This window comes from Tauraco erythrolophus, chromosome 17 (genome assembly GCF_009769465.1).
Source record: "Tauraco erythrolophus isolate bTauEry1 chromosome 17, bTauEry1.pri, whole genome shotgun sequence".
Taxonomy (NCBI): domain Eukaryota; kingdom Metazoa; phylum Chordata; class Aves; order Musophagiformes; family Musophagidae; genus Tauraco; species Tauraco erythrolophus.
This window is the reverse complement of record NC_141481.1, coordinates 13,086,823-13,106,462: the sequence shown is the minus strand read 5'-3', so window position 1 is coordinate 13,106,462 and position 19,640 is coordinate 13,086,823. Positions and strand designations below refer to the sequence as shown.

Sequence of the window (19,640 nt, the reverse complement as noted above, 5' to 3'; positions counted from 1 at the left end):
ATCCTCCTTCATTTTTTCTTTTAAGGAAAGCTTAACAGGAACTTGTAGGACGAAAGTGTATGTGCCCAGCACATGTAACAAGTCGTAGTACCCAGAATATCCTCTTATACACGTGTTTTTTTGAAATAAGGATGTGGTAGTGGGGTTGCCGTAGAAACAACTGCCTTCATCACCCACAGGATGGTAAGAACAGACTGTTGTTCCCAGTTCAGAGAGGAAGGAAACCGGGATGTGATCCTGAGGGGCCCATCACTCCTTCCGAGACAATAGGCACTAGTGGGAATTAAAGGCACTCAGCATCTCAAAGGATGAGCTCTGTGAGTGTTTCAGCCCAGGTGAAGACTTTAAGATATGATGCCTGTTCCTCAGAGCAGATTAAATGTAGGAGTCCCACCAAAGCCTTTCTTCTGGCAAACTTTATTTGCAGGAACTGGGTGGAAAAGCTTTCAATGAGATAAACTAGTTCTTGTCCATTCGGTGATGAGCGTGTTCCCAGAGAAGGGAGAGAGCAAAGCCTCTAGTAACAAAGGAGCTTGGAGTGAGCAGGTACTGTGTGTTGAAGACAACCTCCCTCGCAGGCTTTCATAACCCCTCTGGTTAATTGTGGGCTTAAGCGTTGATTGAACAACTTGAACAACAACAGATCAAAGTACAGTTTGTTCACGGCGTGGATGGATGAGAGTCTGATGGGTACCTGGGCACACGAAATACTTTATATCTGTTAACTTCATGTGTATAAACTCCAACCAGGAGGACAAACGACAAATAGCAGATAGCTGTTGGACAGCTATTTTCCAAACAGACTTTAAGAAATCATCAAGATGAATATGTTTATCAGATGTAACTTAGATGATAAATAATATCCAATGATGTTATTAATGGCAAATCCAGCTCAGGTTGTTCAAGGACATACTAGCCACGCTGGCCTTTCACTGTTCAGCCAGTTCTCCTCATTCCTGTTCAGCTGGGATTTGTTTCTCAGTGCTATGAAGACCATCCTGCCACTTTGGACACGGAAAAGGGGATCTAACACATGGAAACAAGCCTTGCAAACAACCTTCCAATCGTCCTGCAAACAACCCTTGTATGAGCAGTTTTGGGAGCTGCTTTAAAGGTTCTTCATTGCTCCATTCTCAGCCTGCAGTGGACCCAGTGTGTGACCCAGCTATCAGACACATCCTAGGAAAAAAACAGGCCACGAATGAGCACAGTGCACCGCGGTAAAGTTGTTAGTGTGACTTTTATTACTGCTAAGACTGATGTTGGGGTGTGATTTACTTAGAGGGGCCAGCAGAACTAAGAGACTACCCAGAAATTACTTGGGAAAATTGCTCAGGAAAAGGTTTTAAAATCATTTCCACGTCTCTGCAGGTTATTTTGTAATTAAGCTGCAAATTACCTCAAACGGAATCTTGAAGAACAATAGAAAAAACCACCCATGTTCAGCTCTCTCCTTTAAAACACAGCTGGTGTTACTGGTTGTCCATGTGGCTATTTACCATGTAGAGTGAATTAAAGATCAATATTCTAAGCAGATGTTGTCTGTTCCATGTGTCAGGGGTCCAAAAGCAAAGGCAGAGTCTTGTCTCTGGGCATCTCGGTGCTGGTGGCTGCCACTTTGGTACTAAATTTTTTAGTAACCTGGGACACGGTAGAAGGCTGAAATTATTAGTTGTTCTAAGCTTCAGTCTTAGAGAAAATCAATTATTCATGATAAAAATACTACACAAATGTTCTCTCCCATTTCTTTGCGACCTTCTTTGCTCCCCTTGAAGGATGTCATCTGCTCTTAAGTAACAAATAAGTTTTTAATGGGTCTTCACCTCTGGTTTTCCCTGAAGTCCCTGTACCAGGCATTCTAAGGTATCATTTCTTACACTATTTATTCTTTCCTCTACCTGCAAGCAAACGAGAAAAATCTCATACTTTCCAGAAATTAAACCTTGTCTTCATAACCAGAGATCTCTCAGGATAATAGACAAAAACATACTAATGAAGTCAAAAAAAGTCCACACTTTTCATACGATTAGCAGGTAGAACTCAAGACAATTGGAAGCTATAGCTCACCCATGACCCCAGCTCACACGAGAGCTGGCTAAAACATCTTTAAAAATATTTCCTGGTAAATCCTCAGCTTAAGAATGAATTATGAAATAACAAAAAAAACCCAACAACATATTTACGTGCTAGAGCAGTAGCTTTAATTTTTTTTTTTTTAAATCAGTACTTAAAGAAAAAATATTTACTGAAACTTGAAGCTATTCCATCTGATTCTCATTCTTACAACTTGCTCGTATTCATCTACTACCATGTGAATAGGGCAGTGATTACACTCCTGCTGATGTAGCAGGTTTATCAGAGCAGGATTTGCCTTGACTGGCCTAAAGCAAGGGCAGACCAAGTCAGTTCACGAAGGAAAATTAAACTGGTAGGTTTTAATTAGGGAAAGCTTCATTTACAACCCAATACGGGGCGTAAAGTGGTTTGTACTGAGCACTGTCTCAGAGAAAACGACAGCACTTTTCTTTTACTCTCTCTAAGCCAAGCTCATGAATCAAAATAATAGTTCAAGGTCTTGGACTGCACGTTCTCCTCATCCCATCTGCCATACTCATAACCCAAATTCCGCTTTGATTCCACTTCATTTTTCTTTAGTGGGTGAGAAAGGTCAGTTTGAAGATGTTGCTCTTTTCTGTACTTTTCTGAAAGATTTCTGTGAATATTCCCAGAGTTTAAAGCCTGGTTCACGGTCTTACCTTTCCCTCTATTTTAGGTGACCCCCTAGAGATGTACATGCCACCAAAGAAGCAACACTGTCTAGAGGCTGGGGCTAAATGACCCAAACTCTTTGAACACCACAGCTCTGAGTACTGGAACACCATTTAAAGATTTTATTCTTCTGGTGCAGCTAAAGTTGGGTTTATACACAACTGTGCAGCGATGTAGTTGCCTATGAGGTGTGTGATCCTCCAATTAGGCTGTAGGATTTGAGCATGGATATACTGCCAAGAAGAAAGGTGCTGAAGGCATTTTAAGCAAGGCAGAACGGAGGAGAATGTTTTCAGTCTACAAAAATTACCTTTAGTGACTCTTTTAAGTTCTGTGCACAGAAAAGCATAGCAGAGCTGCATTTATTTCTTTTCATCTACGTGTCATTTCTCTCTAACAAGGATTCAGCATCTGGACTATAAAAATATAATCACGAAGAGGAAATCTATTAAAAAAGCAAAACAAAACTCTTGAACACAAACCCATAAAATAGAGGCTTGGGTCAAAAGCCCTCACTGACGCAGCTGGTTTTCAAAGAACTGGTCGTGGCTTTTAGCAGGAGGGCAATTGCTGAATGGTGCTCTGCACATCCTGAGTTAAGATAATACAAATAGCTGTCTGGGAGAAAAACAGATGGGCTAATGGCCTCTCCTCCCTGGTTAACAGAGCAGGGCTATTCAGAAATGTACGTTGGCTAGGGATTTTTTGTGCGTGTTCTGCTTTTTGGTTGGTGGTTTTTTGTTGTTGTTGTTTTTTTTTTTTTTTTCTGTCTTTGATCAGTTGCTTTTTAAAAGCGAAATCTGTGATACAGGAAAGCATAATGGAATTCTGTTCCATGTCATTTTTTCCCCTTTTTTGACACGTCACATATTTAACCAAGTGGCCTACTAAGCTAATGGATGAATGACATTTGTGACATTGCTCTGCTGGAGTGGATGAAGCTGGTGTGTTCTCCATTATGAGCAACAGTTCGAATACATACCTTGCTTCCAGGGAATAGCTGGAACAGATCAAGAGCTCAATCCAACATCCAAGCACTTATGTTGAAAGTTGTGATTGCTATTCACAAGCTGTTTAGTAGTGATTTTTTTTTTTTTTCTGAAAAAAACTAAATTTATTGACTTGAAGGTTAAAAATCCTTGGATTCATTTTCAGATTAAACAGGCAGGTGTCACGGACTCGGAGGGCTTTTGCCGACAGTCAGATTGTCATCTAACCTGGGCAAACTTTTTGTTTAACTAATACTGTTTGAGCAGCTTAAAAGTCTATCATGTGTTTCCTTGCTGATCATGTGCTCTTCTGTCAGGCAAGCAGTTTTATTGCTCTTGTTTCAGGCTGCCTGAAAATGCTAGAACGCCATAAATGTTATATCTACATCTCTGTATATTATTATTATTCACAATAAATATTCACTCAACATATTCACTTATTAGGGTGAAAACCCCAGATATCTCATACTGTGCAAATTATGCATATATGATATAGATAAATTCTAGGTGTAATGAATTACCTTTCAGCTGTGTTTTAAACTCACTACAAACATCTATAATCAGACTGAACTTTTAAAGGCAAGACTCAAAGCCCACCATGATACAATACTAATGCATTTTAAAGCAAATAGAGGAAAGTAACAGTGAATCCAGTAATTCTGCATATAATATTATCCATGCATTTAATATGAAAGACTCTAGAGTACATTTTTTTTCCAGGCTTTGCATAATCAGTACAGAGATTACTACTGGTAACCTGCTAATTTAAGAAAAGCAGGGTAGCGTGTGCGATGGGCCATGCACTTCTGCTTATCAATAAAAATACTGTTTGTTTTCACAGCTATTTCTTTTTCTAGAGTCATCCGTGTGCCTTCCAGGTTCCTCAGAGACTGTTCAGATTCCAGCAGTTTTTTCTTCAAGGATCCAATGGACTCTGTTAGTTCTTCGACTTCACTGATCAACCTGAGCAGAATCACATTAAGCAATTAAAAAAATGAGCAGAAGCCAGTCTGTGTTCAAAAAGACACCGAATTTAACGAGAACTGTAATGAGAATAAAGATCAACAGCTGTAGCATCGTAATATGCTACAACAAAGGACCTCAGAGAGCTCCTACATACTTGGTCAAAAGCAGAGTTCACTTTTCACAGCTTCTGTACAGAAATCTCCCAAGATTTAGCTAGTACCAAAAATGTCTTTGCCACTAAACACAGCGGAATTATCCATCCTCACCTTCTCCCACTCTGTAGAACACTTGTACTAAGAATTCTAGGACAAAAACTATCAGAGAAGTCACCCCCTTTTACTGGATCAACATTTTGCTAAGCCTGTTTTTTGATATCTGTTCACTGGCATAAAACTCAAGTATCAAAAACGATACTTGCACCAGCGGTCAGAAAACAGTCTTTACTCCAAAAGTACACAAGCTTTTAAAGAAGCAGCAGCACATCATTTTAAAAAAGCAGCAAACCATTTTTAAAGCAGCACGTCCTTTCAGCTGAAAGCCAGAGAGGCTGAGATGCTTTACTGCAACCTGCCTGCAGACAAGGCACATATTTATTTCCTGGGAAAACAAGATCTCTGTGTGCTGTGCAAACTGAGTAACTACAAACAGCATCAGTCTGGCAATTAAACACATGCCCGTTCAGCAAAGGACTTGCATGTGTCCTTAAATCCCATTAAAGGCAATGCACATACTGAAAAGCTTGCACGTGGATGGTTTGCTGAATCAGGACCTTAAATGAACGTGCCTGAGATGATATAAAGCCTCTGGATTAACTCTAACTTCTTCCTCATTGTACAAAAACCAGCACCCAGGCTTTGAACCGTAGGCACCTTTGCCACAAGGCTATTGTAAGCCTGCAAAAGCTGATTCCCCACTTTTCCTAAGGGTAGGGAAATGTGAAGGAGGAGCATCAATTACAAAGCTTATAATGAGATCAAAACTGACAAATGTGACACTCAGACCTTTAATTTGAAAGGATTTGTTGACCTCCAGTTTTAAAACGGATTATTACTGAAAATCAAAGGCCACCAGCCTGATGCTTCGTGGTGCTGAGGACTTGTCTCGGACCATGAGTACGTGCAGCCTATTGACGTTCCCAGCACTTGGAGCATAATTCATTCAGCTCATAGTCCACCTCGTGGTGAACTCCTGCTAACAGCAAAAGGGATGCAAATGATCCACCTGCTGTCAGATTTTTTTCGGATGGTCTAAATCAAAAAGCAACCACGCAGTTCAGAGAAGAAAGCACAGAGGCAAAAGGTGGAGTTGAGTCTGTAGATCTTCTATTTGTCAATACATCAGGTTAAAATGATATTTTCTTCGCAGTGACTTCAGTCAATTGAATTATTTCCAACTTATTATCAAAATTAAACCTAGTAATAAAAGCTAGAGGCCCATGTGCTGCCAGTAAAAAGTGCACAAGCTGTCTAACCTCTCTTCTGGATAGAATGGACACCTTGGAGGACTTGTTTAGTGGTGTTTACCTGAACTGTGCTTCATCTCTGCAGAGCTCTACGTTGGGCCTAAAAGACCTGTCATACAGCCTTGTCTGAGCAACTTTCATTGGGGCTTCTTTGTCTCTGATAGCTTGCTTGAGAGCAGCAATGTTAGCTTCTTGATCTCCAATCTCCTTAAGGATCTACAGAGGACAGCCAAGAAAAAGAACTGTTTAAAAAAGCCCACACGTTGTCTCCGTGCATGCTATACATCTGTTCACAGTCCTAGTGAGACAGTTATAGTTTTGACCTCCTATTTGTCCAGAATATAGAAGAAATAGAAGTACAGAAATAGAAATACTCTCATCAGATGCTAAGCTGTCACAAAAGAGTGTTCTGTACTTGACATGGCCTAAGACATTTTTCCTAGAGGATAAATCTACTGTGATCTTCTCCGAAGAGGCTGTCACACCCGTAGCCAGCACTTCAAGAATAACACTTACTTTTTTCAAATGATGCTCTAGTTTCTGTTTTGCATCTTCCAGCTCCTCACAGCGTTTGTCGAAAGCCCCGTTAACAGCAGCACATTGCATCCTCAGGTCCTCAGACACGTCACGAAGAATATTGTCAATCAAGGCCCGAAGATTCATGGAAGCCAGTTTCTCTTGTTCAGCCCTATGGATGTTGTCATGGCTGAAGTTGGCCCACGTCTCCGGTGTTGAGGCACTGGAAGAAGAGGTGAATGGTATTCAAAGAGGAACCTTGCTCTTTTGTTCAAGTTGCACTCAAGAAGACAGTCTGAAGCTGGTCCTCTCCCTGCAAAAGTGTTGTCCTCCTCTGGTTTTGCTGTTGCACGCATTCTAGACTTACCATGAAGGAAGAAGGCTAATCCTTTATAAAATCAATAAACTATAATTCATCTTGTGGCTTCTGAGGGAAGTAATACATGACACAAAAACATCCAAAGTTCTTCCATCTTTAGCTAATACTACTAAGGCGAAAAAAGTATATATATGCTTTTTTTTTTTTGTGCAAACACGAGCAGTTATGTCACCAACAAATAAACACACTGAATCATAGAATCGTTAGGGTTGGAAGGGACCTTAAAGATCATCTAGTTCCAACCCCCCTGCCACGGGCAGGGACACCCTCCACTACACCAGGTTGCCCAAAGCCTCATCCAACCTGGCCTTGAACACTTCCAGGGATGGGGCAGCCACAACTTCTCTGGGCAACCTGTTCCAGTGCCTCACCACCCTCTGAGTGAAAAATTTCTTTCTTATACCTAATCTAAATGAACATATTCAAGCTTTACAGTCTATGCCTACTTTGAAATCAAAGGAAATAAGATCTCTGGTTATAGTTTGCCATGTTGAGCAGTAGAAGGAACTACCTAACACTCGGGACACTGTGTCATAGGACCACTGCCTGAAAGGGGAAGGGGAAGCAGCAAAATTTGTTGCAAGTAATAGTAATCCTCTCTGTGTAGGGAAAGCAGCACGTGCCTTTCCTGAAAGAACGGCTGCCTGTTGATGGCAAACAGCAAGCCTCAATAGGATGTAGGACAGGCTTTAAAAGTATAAAGCAAATTATTTCTGAGAAAAACTTGTACAAACCCAGTTTGCAGATAGTGACCCAACTTTGCCATCAGTGGTGCACCATGCTGAGATGGCAGCACTACCTTTGCTACCCACGTAGCTATTTTGAAGCCATGACATTGTATGTCTAAAGAAGCAGCAATCACACCTTTAATTCGGAGCAGCATTACAGCTTTCTCTGATGAAAAGGATATCTTGTATCTTACCAGGGTTGTTTGTGGAGGATAATGAGGGTAACTGCTCACCTCTCTTCCAGCTTCACTGAGCTGGGATGGAACTGGATGTTGGTGCTCTGGTTACTGTATCTTCCACATTTATCATCAATGTTGTATGCTTCAACTTTGTCTGACCAGTCCATTTCACAAACCTCTTTGTGATCTCGGTTTAATCTGAAAAGTCATCATTATCACACATTGTTAGTGAAAAATAATACAATTAACAAAACTATCACAAACATTTGTGAAGCTAAACTCCGAGCCTTTGCCTTTCAAAGAACAAGGAGAATGTAAACTTTCCTTTTCATCCTAAAGATCCTAACCAAACTCTCTCCCACAACCATCTGCTGAAGGCTTAGAGCCGGACTTCGGATTTTACATAATAAATGTAAAACAGAGAAGATTTTTCAATAGTGGCTACAGCTGCAGTTATTATGAAGAGAATAGGTGGGTTTGCCCAAGAGAACACTCTTCAAGAGACACCAGGTACTGCCAACAGAAGATCCATCCTTCTCTTTTGCTGCTATATTGAGCCTGACTCAAATTTAACCTCCCTGAAGTGCCCCTGTACCATTCTCCAAGCCCTCCTCTCTGGCCTTTCAAACCCTGCAGCGTGCAGACAGACTAATTTATCCTTGGAAGATACAGGTGCAAGGATATCCAGAGTTAAAACTGCTCCTTTCTTGTCAATTAAATGAGTCACACGTCACCAAATTAATTAGAACCACTTCAGACCACAGTGTGTCATTATCAACTGTTAACACCAGATGTCACCATCACCTAAGGAATAGAAAAGGCCGTGCTGGTGATAGTACTAAAACGATCTTAATTATAAAAAGCAAAGCCTAAACTCAGTAGATTGCTCTCTTACACTAATTGATGTAACGGAACTACTTAAAATTATTTTGTTTCTATAGGCATTCTTTCTAAAAGAAAAGAAATATTTCATTTCATCCAGTAGAATAGCACAAACTCGACCAGATTAAAAAAATTAGAAAACAAAAATATCAAGATTCCCTGCAGTTAACTCCTCCATATTGATGCACCTTAGGATTCGGGTAGCATCTTTCCAAAGGGCTTGTTATAAATTAAAAGCCAATATTCCTTTTGAAATGCAATGAACATCCATACTGACACAGAAGGTAGAGTGAAGTTTCATATTTTAAGTTCGTAGTGACATCTGAGAGAAAAAACCCTCATCTTGAAAAAGCCCTTTGGTCAGATAAATTATTTTAAACAATTCTGTATGCAAATATATCACAAGGTGCAACAAGGTAGACTGATATCCAGATAATACTTTTATTGCACTCGAGTTTAATGTTGGAAAATTGGAGAACTGAACACACATACTGGAAACCAGGACTGAAAATCTAAGGCATGGCTTTAGGGCACGGCTCATGGCTCTTGTTTTACCTTACCTGACTTTAAAATCCTCACCTTTCATCACTGAGCACCTCTTTTCAGATTGAAATGGAATTCACATGGCTCATAAGCCTGGCACTGGTAAGATCTTTATCTGCTGGGCATTGCACCCCTAAACGCCGGGAATTATTTGGCTACATAAATTAGCTGCTACGGTATCGTGAAAAATGTCTTACCGCATCTGGTTTCCAGCTTGCATCAAAGTTCTTTTCAAAAGCTCCTGGATATTTCTGATAAGTTCAGCTTCCTAGACAAAAACATTGAGACTTCTGTGATATCCAGAGCAGTACACACTGTCCTGCAGAGCAATTTTATTCCAATGGTTGGAGATAAATACTTAAACCTTCCTCTCGTTACCCACTCTTGCCCTATTATTGCAAGACACGATTTTCCAAGGAGTTAGCAGATGCTGAGGTAACTCAGCTGTAAGTCTAAGGCAGCAGCAATATTTGGAATGCTTCTCCAGCCTGGGGATGTGTTATTTTCATATTGCACGTGCATTCTCTGACAAAGTCTATGTTCTATCAGATTAAACAGAGTATCTGAATTATTTGCCCAGCCCTGAAGTAGGGCAAAATAAGGCAAGAGCATCATGCTCAGCAGGAGACCAGCGTCGCTGCCTGGCACAAACACCAGGTGCCATTCCCAATCCGAGCAGGGCGCTGCCTGGCACAAACACCAGGTGCCATTCCCAATCCGAGCAGGGCGCTGCCTGGCACAAACACCAGGTGCCATTCCCAATCCAAGCAGGACGCCGCCTGCCCCAAAAGCACAAACTCAGGTGTCGGAGGCTGCTGCCTCGCACGGGGATGTGATAGAGCAGATCAGCTTCTCTGGCAAGACGTTGGCTCCCAGAACCTGCTGAGTCCTTGCAGACACCTTCAGAGCCCGCCGCCTTCTTCTGGAGTAAGTGGTTCATCTGTATGCGAGGGAGAGGCTTCCCGACACATTCCTGCAGGTCCCCAAAAACGGTCTGCCTGACGTATGGTGATAAGGTGCTATTTGACACGAGGCAGCAGCAGCACCATAATCTTCTGGTCTGCCTCCTTTGAAAGCTGTCTATTAACTCAAGAGAGACGTGGCTACTCGATGATTTAAACAGCTGTCTGCTTCAGCGGGTGCAGGAAAGCTGTCATCGTGCAAACCCAGTGATGCAGCTTTAATTTTTTTATTAGATCTATTTAGTCCAGAACTCATTTTGCCTCTGGTGATGGACAGTACCAAGGACTGCACAATTATCTCAAATACACGGTGTGCTTTGAAGGGTTAATTTCCTCTGAGTTGCAAGACGTGACAGCTCCAAGTGATGAAGCTTTGCCTCACCTTGAGCATGGAGCTGATGTCTGAAGTTTCAGCTCAAGCTGGTTTTAGCAGGAATGCTCATTTCCACACAAATGTGATCAAATAAAAAAAAAAATACAGTAATTTCTAATAATCTCATTGAACAAAAAGTACCTGCTGCTCATTATTGACTGCAATAATGCTGCTCTAGGGATTAACTACCAAAGCCCTGTGAAGTGGCTGTACTGACCTGGTGATTACACATTATGACATGAAAGCCAGTCCAGCAAGCATTTTCTTTTTTTATTATTTAAAGGAATTTAATATTTGAGGCTCAGATATTAAAAAGAGCTTTTCTATATGAAAACCTTGTAATTAATTTTGCTGGTTTACATCAGTGAAAGTCATCCAACGCCAGCTAAGGGAATATATACTTACTAATAAACTTTATTCCCAGAACGCTGCTGGCACTCGCGGATCCTTGTACTGGTTTTGACAAATAAATGTCTATGTCCCTGCAGTGTCAGTTTTTCTATCATAAGAAACCAACAGGGACCATAAAAAAGATCATTTTATTCTAAATATTACAGATTATATTCTATAATCATGATTGGAAAAAAAATCCATTATTTTTAAGGGTTTAAAAGAGCACATTAAAATAAATACCTAGCTGAAGTTATCATTTTACAAACTATGAGAACACTAAAACTCACTTTCTTCGGGGAAAAAGCATTAGAATGGCTGAGTTGTCAAAATGAACATTCAAAAGGATTTTAAAGGGTTATAAAGATCCAGCACTTGAAACTACGTTTATAATAATTGACACTATTTTGTGTTGGTAGTCAGCCTCCGTGTAAACAGAGACGACCAGTTTCCTGTGAGTAATGCACATAATCTTAAATGAGGAAAGCCTTCCTTTAGCAATTAAGGTCTCTCACATGGAAAGAGTGAAATAATGCAAAAATAAAGAATTCCCTTGCCGAATGACCTAAAATAAAACTTAAAACCGGGTTCCCTGTCAAGATATGCATTCAAATATGACATTTAGAAGAGCGAGCTGCAGCCGGGAGCACGGTTCTCCCAGGCTTTGTGATTTCAGCCGTAATAACGTGGGTGACCCTACATTAAAATCTGGGGAGAGAGATGACCTTTCTGTCCTGTGTGCACAGAACTGTGCTGGCAATCCATTGAAAGGCCCAGTTTGCATCGAGAGGAAAAATGGGCAAGAGTTTTAGCAGCTGGCAGCATCTCTGGTTCAGAGGACGTTAACTCGGATTTGTGTTTCCTCAGTTCATCATAGGACTCAGTGGAGGAAAAGTCTTTTTTTCCTCCTTATTTTTCCCATCTATATCTTCATGTGCTGTTTATTAAAATGAAATACTGTCAAATGTGCAGTCATTTTGGCTTCTCTTCAGCTGTCTTCTCTATGGTTAATACTAATAATAAATCTCTGTTATTATAAATGGTTGTCAATTAACAGGGAGAGAACGTTTTATAGTTTAGCATGACATTTATTTTATTACACTATTTAATGTTTATGATGCAAAAGTTGAATTTTCCTCAAATCTAGTGATAAAACCATCCCAGTTCATGACTTTGTAAGTGTCTAATTAATGGTGCAAAGAAAATGTTTAAGAGCAGATGTTCGTGCCTTCCATGAATTTACAAATTCTTTTTTTTTTTTTTGCAGCCTGCCTTTTTACATCGGTGACTTGCAGATGTCAGCAACGACTAAATACAGCACCCAGGGCCAGAGTGACCCAGTGAGAGAGCAGCCAAGAGGGACTGGGAGAACCCCGTGAGAAGGGCTGTGCAGTCGCCCTGGGTTACAAATCCAGCTGCATCCATCCATCCATCCATCCATCCATCCATCCATCCATCCATCCATCCCTCAGCAACTACACGACACCAGATGTCCCACACATCAGCTCAGCAAATAAAAGCCTGCTAGCTTACAGATCTTGCTCGATGCAGACCCTCAAGCAGCATGTAACAAGAAGACCATTATTCACTGCAGCTGGGAGCGAAGGCAGGTGGCAATCTTCACAGTCTCAGCTCTGCCACTGGCCTTTTTCCTGCTGGTCTCCCAGAGTCATTTCAAAGCCCTCGATCTGCAGATGTTGAAAATCAGCACTGCCCTCCTAAGCAAGTTGTCTGTGTGCAGGACTGTCCTCTTGTGCACCGGTTCACTTGGCAAAGCTACAGGTCAGAGTGTTTGGAAATGGTATTCCATTGTTTTCCTCACCCCGTTATTGCAGTTAGCAGGAATACATACGTAAGTATCCTTTCTCCACTTTTTCAAACTTTAATTTTACACAGTCGACAGGATCTTGGCTAGTTCCTTTGCCTGCAGCACCAGGGAATAGCTGGGGCTGACTTCATCGTTGAAGCAAACACAGAAGTCTGGGGTAAAAAATGACACAAATGTAAGTGCATCCACATATTGCACAGTCATATCTGGCACTCAGCTGATGAGTCTGGGCACTGGACATGTGGAAATAACCTTGAAATGCAGAAGATATGCAGCTGAAACATGATTTATTGACAGTATACCACCATGTGGCAAGTCTTTTGCTAGGGCTTACATTTTCAATATTAAATGCGTGCACATAAACACACCAAACTGCCACGAAACTGATGCAAAGGGGATTCAGAGGAGATGTCATATGGGTTATGAAAGTGAAAAACCTCATACAAAACAGACGCAGGTACTGCTTTTTCCGAATTCAGCTATTTCCGATGCAGCAGCACAGAGAAATAAAATTATTCTACTTGAGAGATTTTATCTTCTTTTTAGTCATCAAAGATGCCTCCCTATTGGAAAAACAATTGTGTCCTTCAGCTTCTTTTTCTTAACCAGAACTGCCTTAAGAAAAGATTAATATGCTGATAAGTGGAGTCAAGGATCTTGCCGATTTTACTATGCAAGTGAGAAGCTTCCACTTAAATACCCTCATCCCTCATTCCAGCAGTGGCTATTTAGTGGTGGTGTGAATCACAATAGGTGATCTGATCTAAATACAAAGCAAACAGGAAAGATGAGTTGGAACCAAAACTCCTTAAAAGAAAGAGATGGTGTGCCAAAAAAACAGGAAAACCTCAAATCTTATCTGGTTCATAAAATCTTCATCAGAGATATTTCTGTTTTCTTTGTGAGTCATCCGAAGTGATTCTTACTGAATAGGTAATGAAAGTGCAATTCCATGCAGAAATTCCAAACTGCTTGTATTTGATGTTGGGTCTTTAAATGCCATCTGCCAAGGGGCTGCTGAAGGCGGTTGTCTCGGCAGGACGCTCTGGGAACTGGGAAATGTTCTTCATGGCTGCAGAAAGCTGAAAGCAGGGACAAAAACCTACGTCCTGTGAAAAGCTTTTCCATGAGGATGTGAAAGGCAGCCCTTTGTCCGGACATGCTCTTCCCCCAGTTGCAGACTCCCGATGCTCCTGTCCATGGGGAGCTGGCAGGAACACGGCAAAGATACCGGAGGATGATGCCAACACAAGCCTGGGCTGCTGCTTGGAGAGGGAGAACTTAAAAGGGAGGAAAACGCCCTAGAATAGCAATTAACTGTGCAATTAAAACTGCAAGGAAAAGAATGTGTGTTTCCTCACACAGCTGATTTGTGGAAACTATTTCTTCTTTTTCTCCGTTTCTGCATGAGAAGAGAAGAAATCACTCCTGATCTCCCTTCCATTACCATTTCTTAAGAGAGTTAAGATGAGAAAGGGACTGGACAAGCAAGCAACATTCAGAAAAAGTATTGTCAGTACTTTAGTGAAAAAACGTGCATCACTGCTGCAAAAAAGGAAACGTTTTAACATAGAGCTACCAGTCAACTGGGCCATTAACTTGGAAATCTGCACAGTGAAGAGTCTGAATTCAGGGAAGAGCAGCTCTAAGTGTCAAGAATTATTAGTCAGTTTTGGAGGGAGTAAAGAATACAAGGTACCATCTGATTTCGTGCAGTGAAAGAGGTGTAGAGCATAGCTGCAGCCTAAAGAGCTGGCAAAGCCACAGAGGGCACACATTAACATCTATTTGCCAGCATTCCTGCCATAAAACCTGTTTCTCTGGGAAAACAGGAAGGATTTCCTCAGATATTACGTACTTTTCCTTCTGCACTGCAAAGGCCATCGGCATGGCAACAGAACCTTCATTTCTCCAGAGTCCATCTGCTGCTGGTACACACGCCTCGTCTGAACTCACATCATTCTTTTTTGGTGACATCCTGCTTGGCGGTGGACGGTCTGTCGTCACAAGTAGACAACCACAATTTCGGGTGAAGAATTCAGCAGCAGCAGATGGACTTTGGAGCAACGAACAAAGTATCCTCTGAGATCAGGAGGAAAGAAATACAGGGGAGAAATCCTGCCAGCAAATGATTTTTTTGGTGTAAATCTTATATTTCACAGACTTCTCTAAAACATGAGCAGCTGATGAAAACAATTTTTTTTCTGTAATCTGAATATTATAACAATTCACATACTGAAATGCCCTTTACATGTTTATATTTTTTTACTGGAACAACCTCTTAAATATTGATTACAATTCAGCAGTTGTACACAATTCCTATTAAAAATATTGCTAAATACTATCACACCATCAACTGTGTAAGTCTATTCGATATTTTCTAACAACAAATTAATCATCTGGTTTAATCAGTAACTCATCATGAATCAACTTTCACAGTATATTGGAGGCTGCAGGCAAATAATCATCAATTTATTTGTGAGACATTGGAATATGTATCATTCCAGAATGAAAAATTACCCAGAATCTGTTCTCTGTAACACATGCATTTGCAGTAATTACACCAGCTTTGAAGGCAACCTACGTGCAGCGTTGGATCTCAGTGGCAGGTAACAAAGTGTCAGCTGGAGTAAAGAGTCCTCTCTGGGGGGAAAAGGATCCAGCAAATTTCAGGAGAGTCTCGGGTTTGCTGAAGTCGAACTGTCAGAAATGCCATCTGCCTGTGCCCCCCCGCTTGCCCGGAGCTGTCATCTCATGCAGGTGTCACACGACTACGTTGTACATTGTGCCACCCTGCAGGATGTTTAAAATGATGGTTGGTGCTGAGGCACTGTAGTACAGTGTTGGATCACCACCTCGCCACCAATCTTGGCAAGACTACAGCGTCAGACTCAGTAGTCAAAGGGAACGGTGGAGACTGCCAGATCTGAACAGCTTGAACATGGAAACAAACAAGCAGCATTTCACTGGTCTTGAATAGGCTGCTTATGGAGTACTGCGTTTTCAAAGTGTAACCTGCACAGATGAGGGCATTTTCATCTAACTGGAGGCTGGAAGATGTTTAATGCCAGAATAGGATGCCCATCTTAATGCAAGAAATCTCAGGTTTGATTTTCTTTGGATCTGGTCTGAGAGAGGGGATCTGATCTCCTCTAGTCATACTCATGTGATTTTAAACACTTTTTAAAGAGAGGAAGGATTTTAAGTAATCCTTCCTAAACTTTGGAGTGACAGAGTCCAGGCTGCTAGGAAGGGGCACTAGGCTGTATTACAGTATATCGCTAGAAGTTGCCTTCATGAGCTGCGGTTACCACCTACTGACCCAGCTGTTCATCATTTTAGAGACCAGAGCAGCACCAAGAGTGGCTGCCAGCGACCCTTAGCACCCTAACATCCTGCTCACCTTCAGCAACTCTCTCTCCACCTCATCACTGACCAGGTCTGGGGGTTGCCTCCTCTCCCGACACTGCAGGTTATCGGTGGCAATGGCATAGGGCACCTCGGTGGCATCGAGTGCCCTTTCCAGCCGCAGCTTCTGGGCTGCCAGCAGGCTGGTCTCAGCATCAAGGTCCTCAATCTCCTTCTGGAGCTCGACCTTCCAGAAGCGTATGTCCTGCAGGCGCTGGCCCAGGGTGGCTGTGGAGTGCTGCTGGGCACGCTGGGCGGTGACAGCAGCATGTTCAGCCAGCAACTTGGCCTCGGCCCGGCATTGCTCGGCCTGCTCGCAGCCAGCGAAGGCCTTGTGGTACAGATCCGAGTTGTTCCGGTGCCACTCGGGGGGCAGGTACTTGGAGGTACAGAAGCCAGTCGTGCTCGGGCCGCTGGAGGAGTCGGGCCCCGCGTTCAGTGCCACCTCGCACTCCTTCAGGGGTAGGTCGGAGGCGGGCACCGCCTGCGGCGCCGGCTCCTCGGTCAGCTGGACCCCGGCCTGCGCCATGACACCGCGGCCTCCCGCCGGGCGAGCCCCGGCTTCCCCCTCGGCCCCGCCGCGTCCTCCCGTCGCCGGGGCAACGGCAGCAGCCAATGAGAAGGCGGGTCCCCCCGCGGCGAAGGGAAACCCGAGGCGGTGAGGCGGAAGAGCCCGCCCCCCGTTACCAGCCGCCAATCAGAGCGCGGACCCGCCCTGAGGGCGCGTTGGATAGGGCGACGCCGGCCGCCCGCACCCGCCTCCGAGCTGCTTGTTGCTATGGCGACGGGGACACCCAATGGGGAAGAAGCCGGGCGCGGCGCGGGGCGCCGGCGGTGTCATGGCGGCTCCGCGGCGGCAACCGCTGCCGCCCGCGGGCGGGAGGGTCTCCCGACACGGGCCTCGGTGCGCGTGTGACGGCTGCAGTTCGCGTGTGCGTGTGGCGAGAACAAAGATGCGCCGCAATCCCCCCGTTGCCCCCCGGCTGCCCTTCGCGCGGAGGAACGCTCCTTTCCCAGCCGCCGCCTGTGCGCGGTAACGCTTTTTCCTGCTGGTTTTGGAAAGCCGAGAGGATCCCGACAGCGGGCGGGGCGGAGGCGCTGCGTGTGCCCGCCCCGCGGGGCCCCGGTGCCCTGTGCCAGGCCGCGGGTTTTAAGCCGTTCGATTCGACGCGTTTTAGCACCTTACTCCGTTTTTACACCTTACTCCGTTTTTACACCTTACTCCGTTTTTACACCTGATGTTCGCTCTTCAGACGCTGTGTGTGACTCCAGCCTCGTCCCGAATCGGGGGCGCGTGACATCCAGCTGCTGCGGCACCCCCAGTTTAATTGTCACTGGGAGAGAGAAAGGCGTTTTATGTTGGAGTTATGTTAAAATTTGGGGGGGGGTGACATCACTGTGCGGCAAGGGGAAGGGAAAGGAAAAAAGGGGAAGGGAAAGGAAAAAAGGGGAAGGGAAAGGGAAAGAGAAAGGGAAAGGGAAGGAAAGGGAAAGGAAGGAAGGAAAGGGAAGGAAAGGGAAAGGGGAAGGAAAGGGAAAGGAAGGAAGGAAAGAAAGGGAAGGGAAGGAAAGGAGAAAGGAAAGGAAAGGAGAAAGGAAAGGAGAAAGGAAAGGAAAGGAGAAAGGAAAGGAAAGGAGAAAGGAAAGGAAAGGAGAAAGGAAAGGAAGGAAAGGGGAAAGGAAAGGAAGGAAAGGGGAAAGGAAAGGAAGGAAAGGGGAAAGGAAAAAAGGAAAGGGGAAAGGAAAGAAAGGAAAGGGGAAAGGAAAGAAAGGAATGGGGAAAGGAAAGAAAGGAAAGGGGAAAGGAAAGAAAGGAAAGAGGAAAGGAAAGGAAAGGGGAAAGGAAAGAAAGGAAAGGAGAAAGGAAAGGGGAAAGGAAAAATGAAAGGGGAAAGGAAAAAGGAAAGGAGAGGCAGAGGCGTCTCTTAGGAGCCCTGGGAGAAGGAGGGACGGCGCTGGAGAGCCCGGTGACAACAGAGGGCACTCTCGTCCTTGCACTGCGGCAGATCCACTGTCTTCAATGTCATTTTGGTTTAGAAAATGAAAAAGAAGCAGCAGCCATGTGCGCTGCAGCCCGCCCAGTGCCAGCCAGGCTAATCGGCTCCTCGGGTGTTGAGGAGAGCGATGCCTGAGCTGCATCGAGGTGTGCCCGGTGGGCGACACACCCCCCCTGCCCCGGCTGCTGGGCAGCCACCTGCACCGCACAAACTTCTGCAGAAGGCACTTTGCTTTATGAGCGTTGGCTTTAAATTCACAGAAAGCCAATGGTCGTTTTTCCTGCGGGGTCTCATGCTCTTTGGAAAGACCAAGTGATTGTCCCTGACAGAGAGCCCGCGTTCGAATAATGCATCGTGCCTTGGCTGCGAGCTGCTGCCCGCCAGCCCTGTGCCACAGCTGGCAGCACGTGCCCAGCAAGGGTGCCCTTCCATAGAGACGGTGTTGAAAAAGGACATTCAGTCCCAGCAGAGAGAAGAAATCCTTCTTCTTCCTTTTTGCAAATACTATAAAATAATTGGCCCACCAGTTAAACCAGCAGCAGTCGATGATCGCCGCACTGCTGAAGGCTCTGGAATGACACCCTTTGCTTTCCCTTTGCACTCCTTTTCTGTTTCTCTCCTTTTTCATCCATCTTTCCTCTAACTGTCCTATCTGATCCTTTCCTTGCATCATTCCCAGGCTATACCTTCCTTTCTTTCCTCTGCTTGTGGCCTTCTCTGCATGATGATCTATGCAAATTTTGCATTTTAAAAGTACAATAAGTCTGTGGGAAAAGCCCTGCTGAGCTATTCAGAGTGAAAGTCCTTGGCATAAAGACATTTTTTGAAAATAAGGGCAGCAACAATTTGATATTAAGCAGCTTTTTTCGCTGCAGGTTTCAAAAGGGCTCTTATTAGTGGCATCTTATGGCCCATTCGACGTCACCCAGGCAGTTTTGAAGGTGGGGCAGTTAGGGCCATAATGGGATGTGGCTGAGGTTGCAAACTTAGCAGCTGACTTCCAGGCCCTTAATGTGACTAGTAAATTATAATCTCCTCCAACAGGGAAACATTGCACGAAAAAATATATAAAATCTTCCTGATCCAGTGCAAGGATAACTCTAGCGAGCAGTTTTAGGGTTGTTATCCCAACTAGTCAATGTTTCCAAGGACCAGACAGATTTTGGAGAGTATTTTCTTCAGGCTATGGTTTTGTTGTGGGTTTTTTTTGTCAGTCTAAGCCTGCTTTCAAGTGTTCACAGATGCACCATGTCCTAACAGGCTGCATAT

General features: G+C 43.8%; 1 protein-coding gene across 1 annotated transcript; it reads right to left on the bottom strand.

Annotated features, from left to right (window-relative positions):
* Window positions 1-4,504: 4,504 nt before the first annotated feature.
* Window positions 4,505-16,903, bottom strand: TEKT4 (tektin 4). Its single transcript, XM_009983058.2, has 6 exons — window positions 16,370-16,903; window positions 9,611-9,681; window positions 8,043-8,186; window positions 6,703-6,925; window positions 6,248-6,402; window positions 4,505-4,721 (listed from the first exon to the last, which is right to left on the bottom strand). Exons 1-6 carry the CDS (start codon window positions 16,901-16,903, stop codon window positions 4,505-4,507), a joined length of 1,344 nt encoding a protein of 447 aa, XP_009981360.2.
* Window positions 16,904-19,640: the final 2,737 nt, after the last annotated feature.

What these genes read in the sequence shown, in the direction of transcription:
- TEKT4 (XM_009983058.2), bottom strand. Translation starts at nt 16,903, where the DNA reads ATGGCGCAGGCCGGGGTCCAGCTGACCGAGGAGCCGGCGCCGCAGGCG. An exon ending in TGGAGAGAGAGTTGCTGAAG is followed by an intron (nt 9,682 to 16,369) that starts GTGAGCAGGATG and finishes GTTTTTGTCTAG; the next exon opens with GAAGCTGAACTTATCAGAAA. An exon ending in AGAGATGAAGCACAGTTCAG is followed by an intron (nt 4,722 to 6,247) that starts GTAAACACCACT and finishes GATTCTGCTCAG; the next exon opens with GTTGATCAGTGAAGTCGAAG.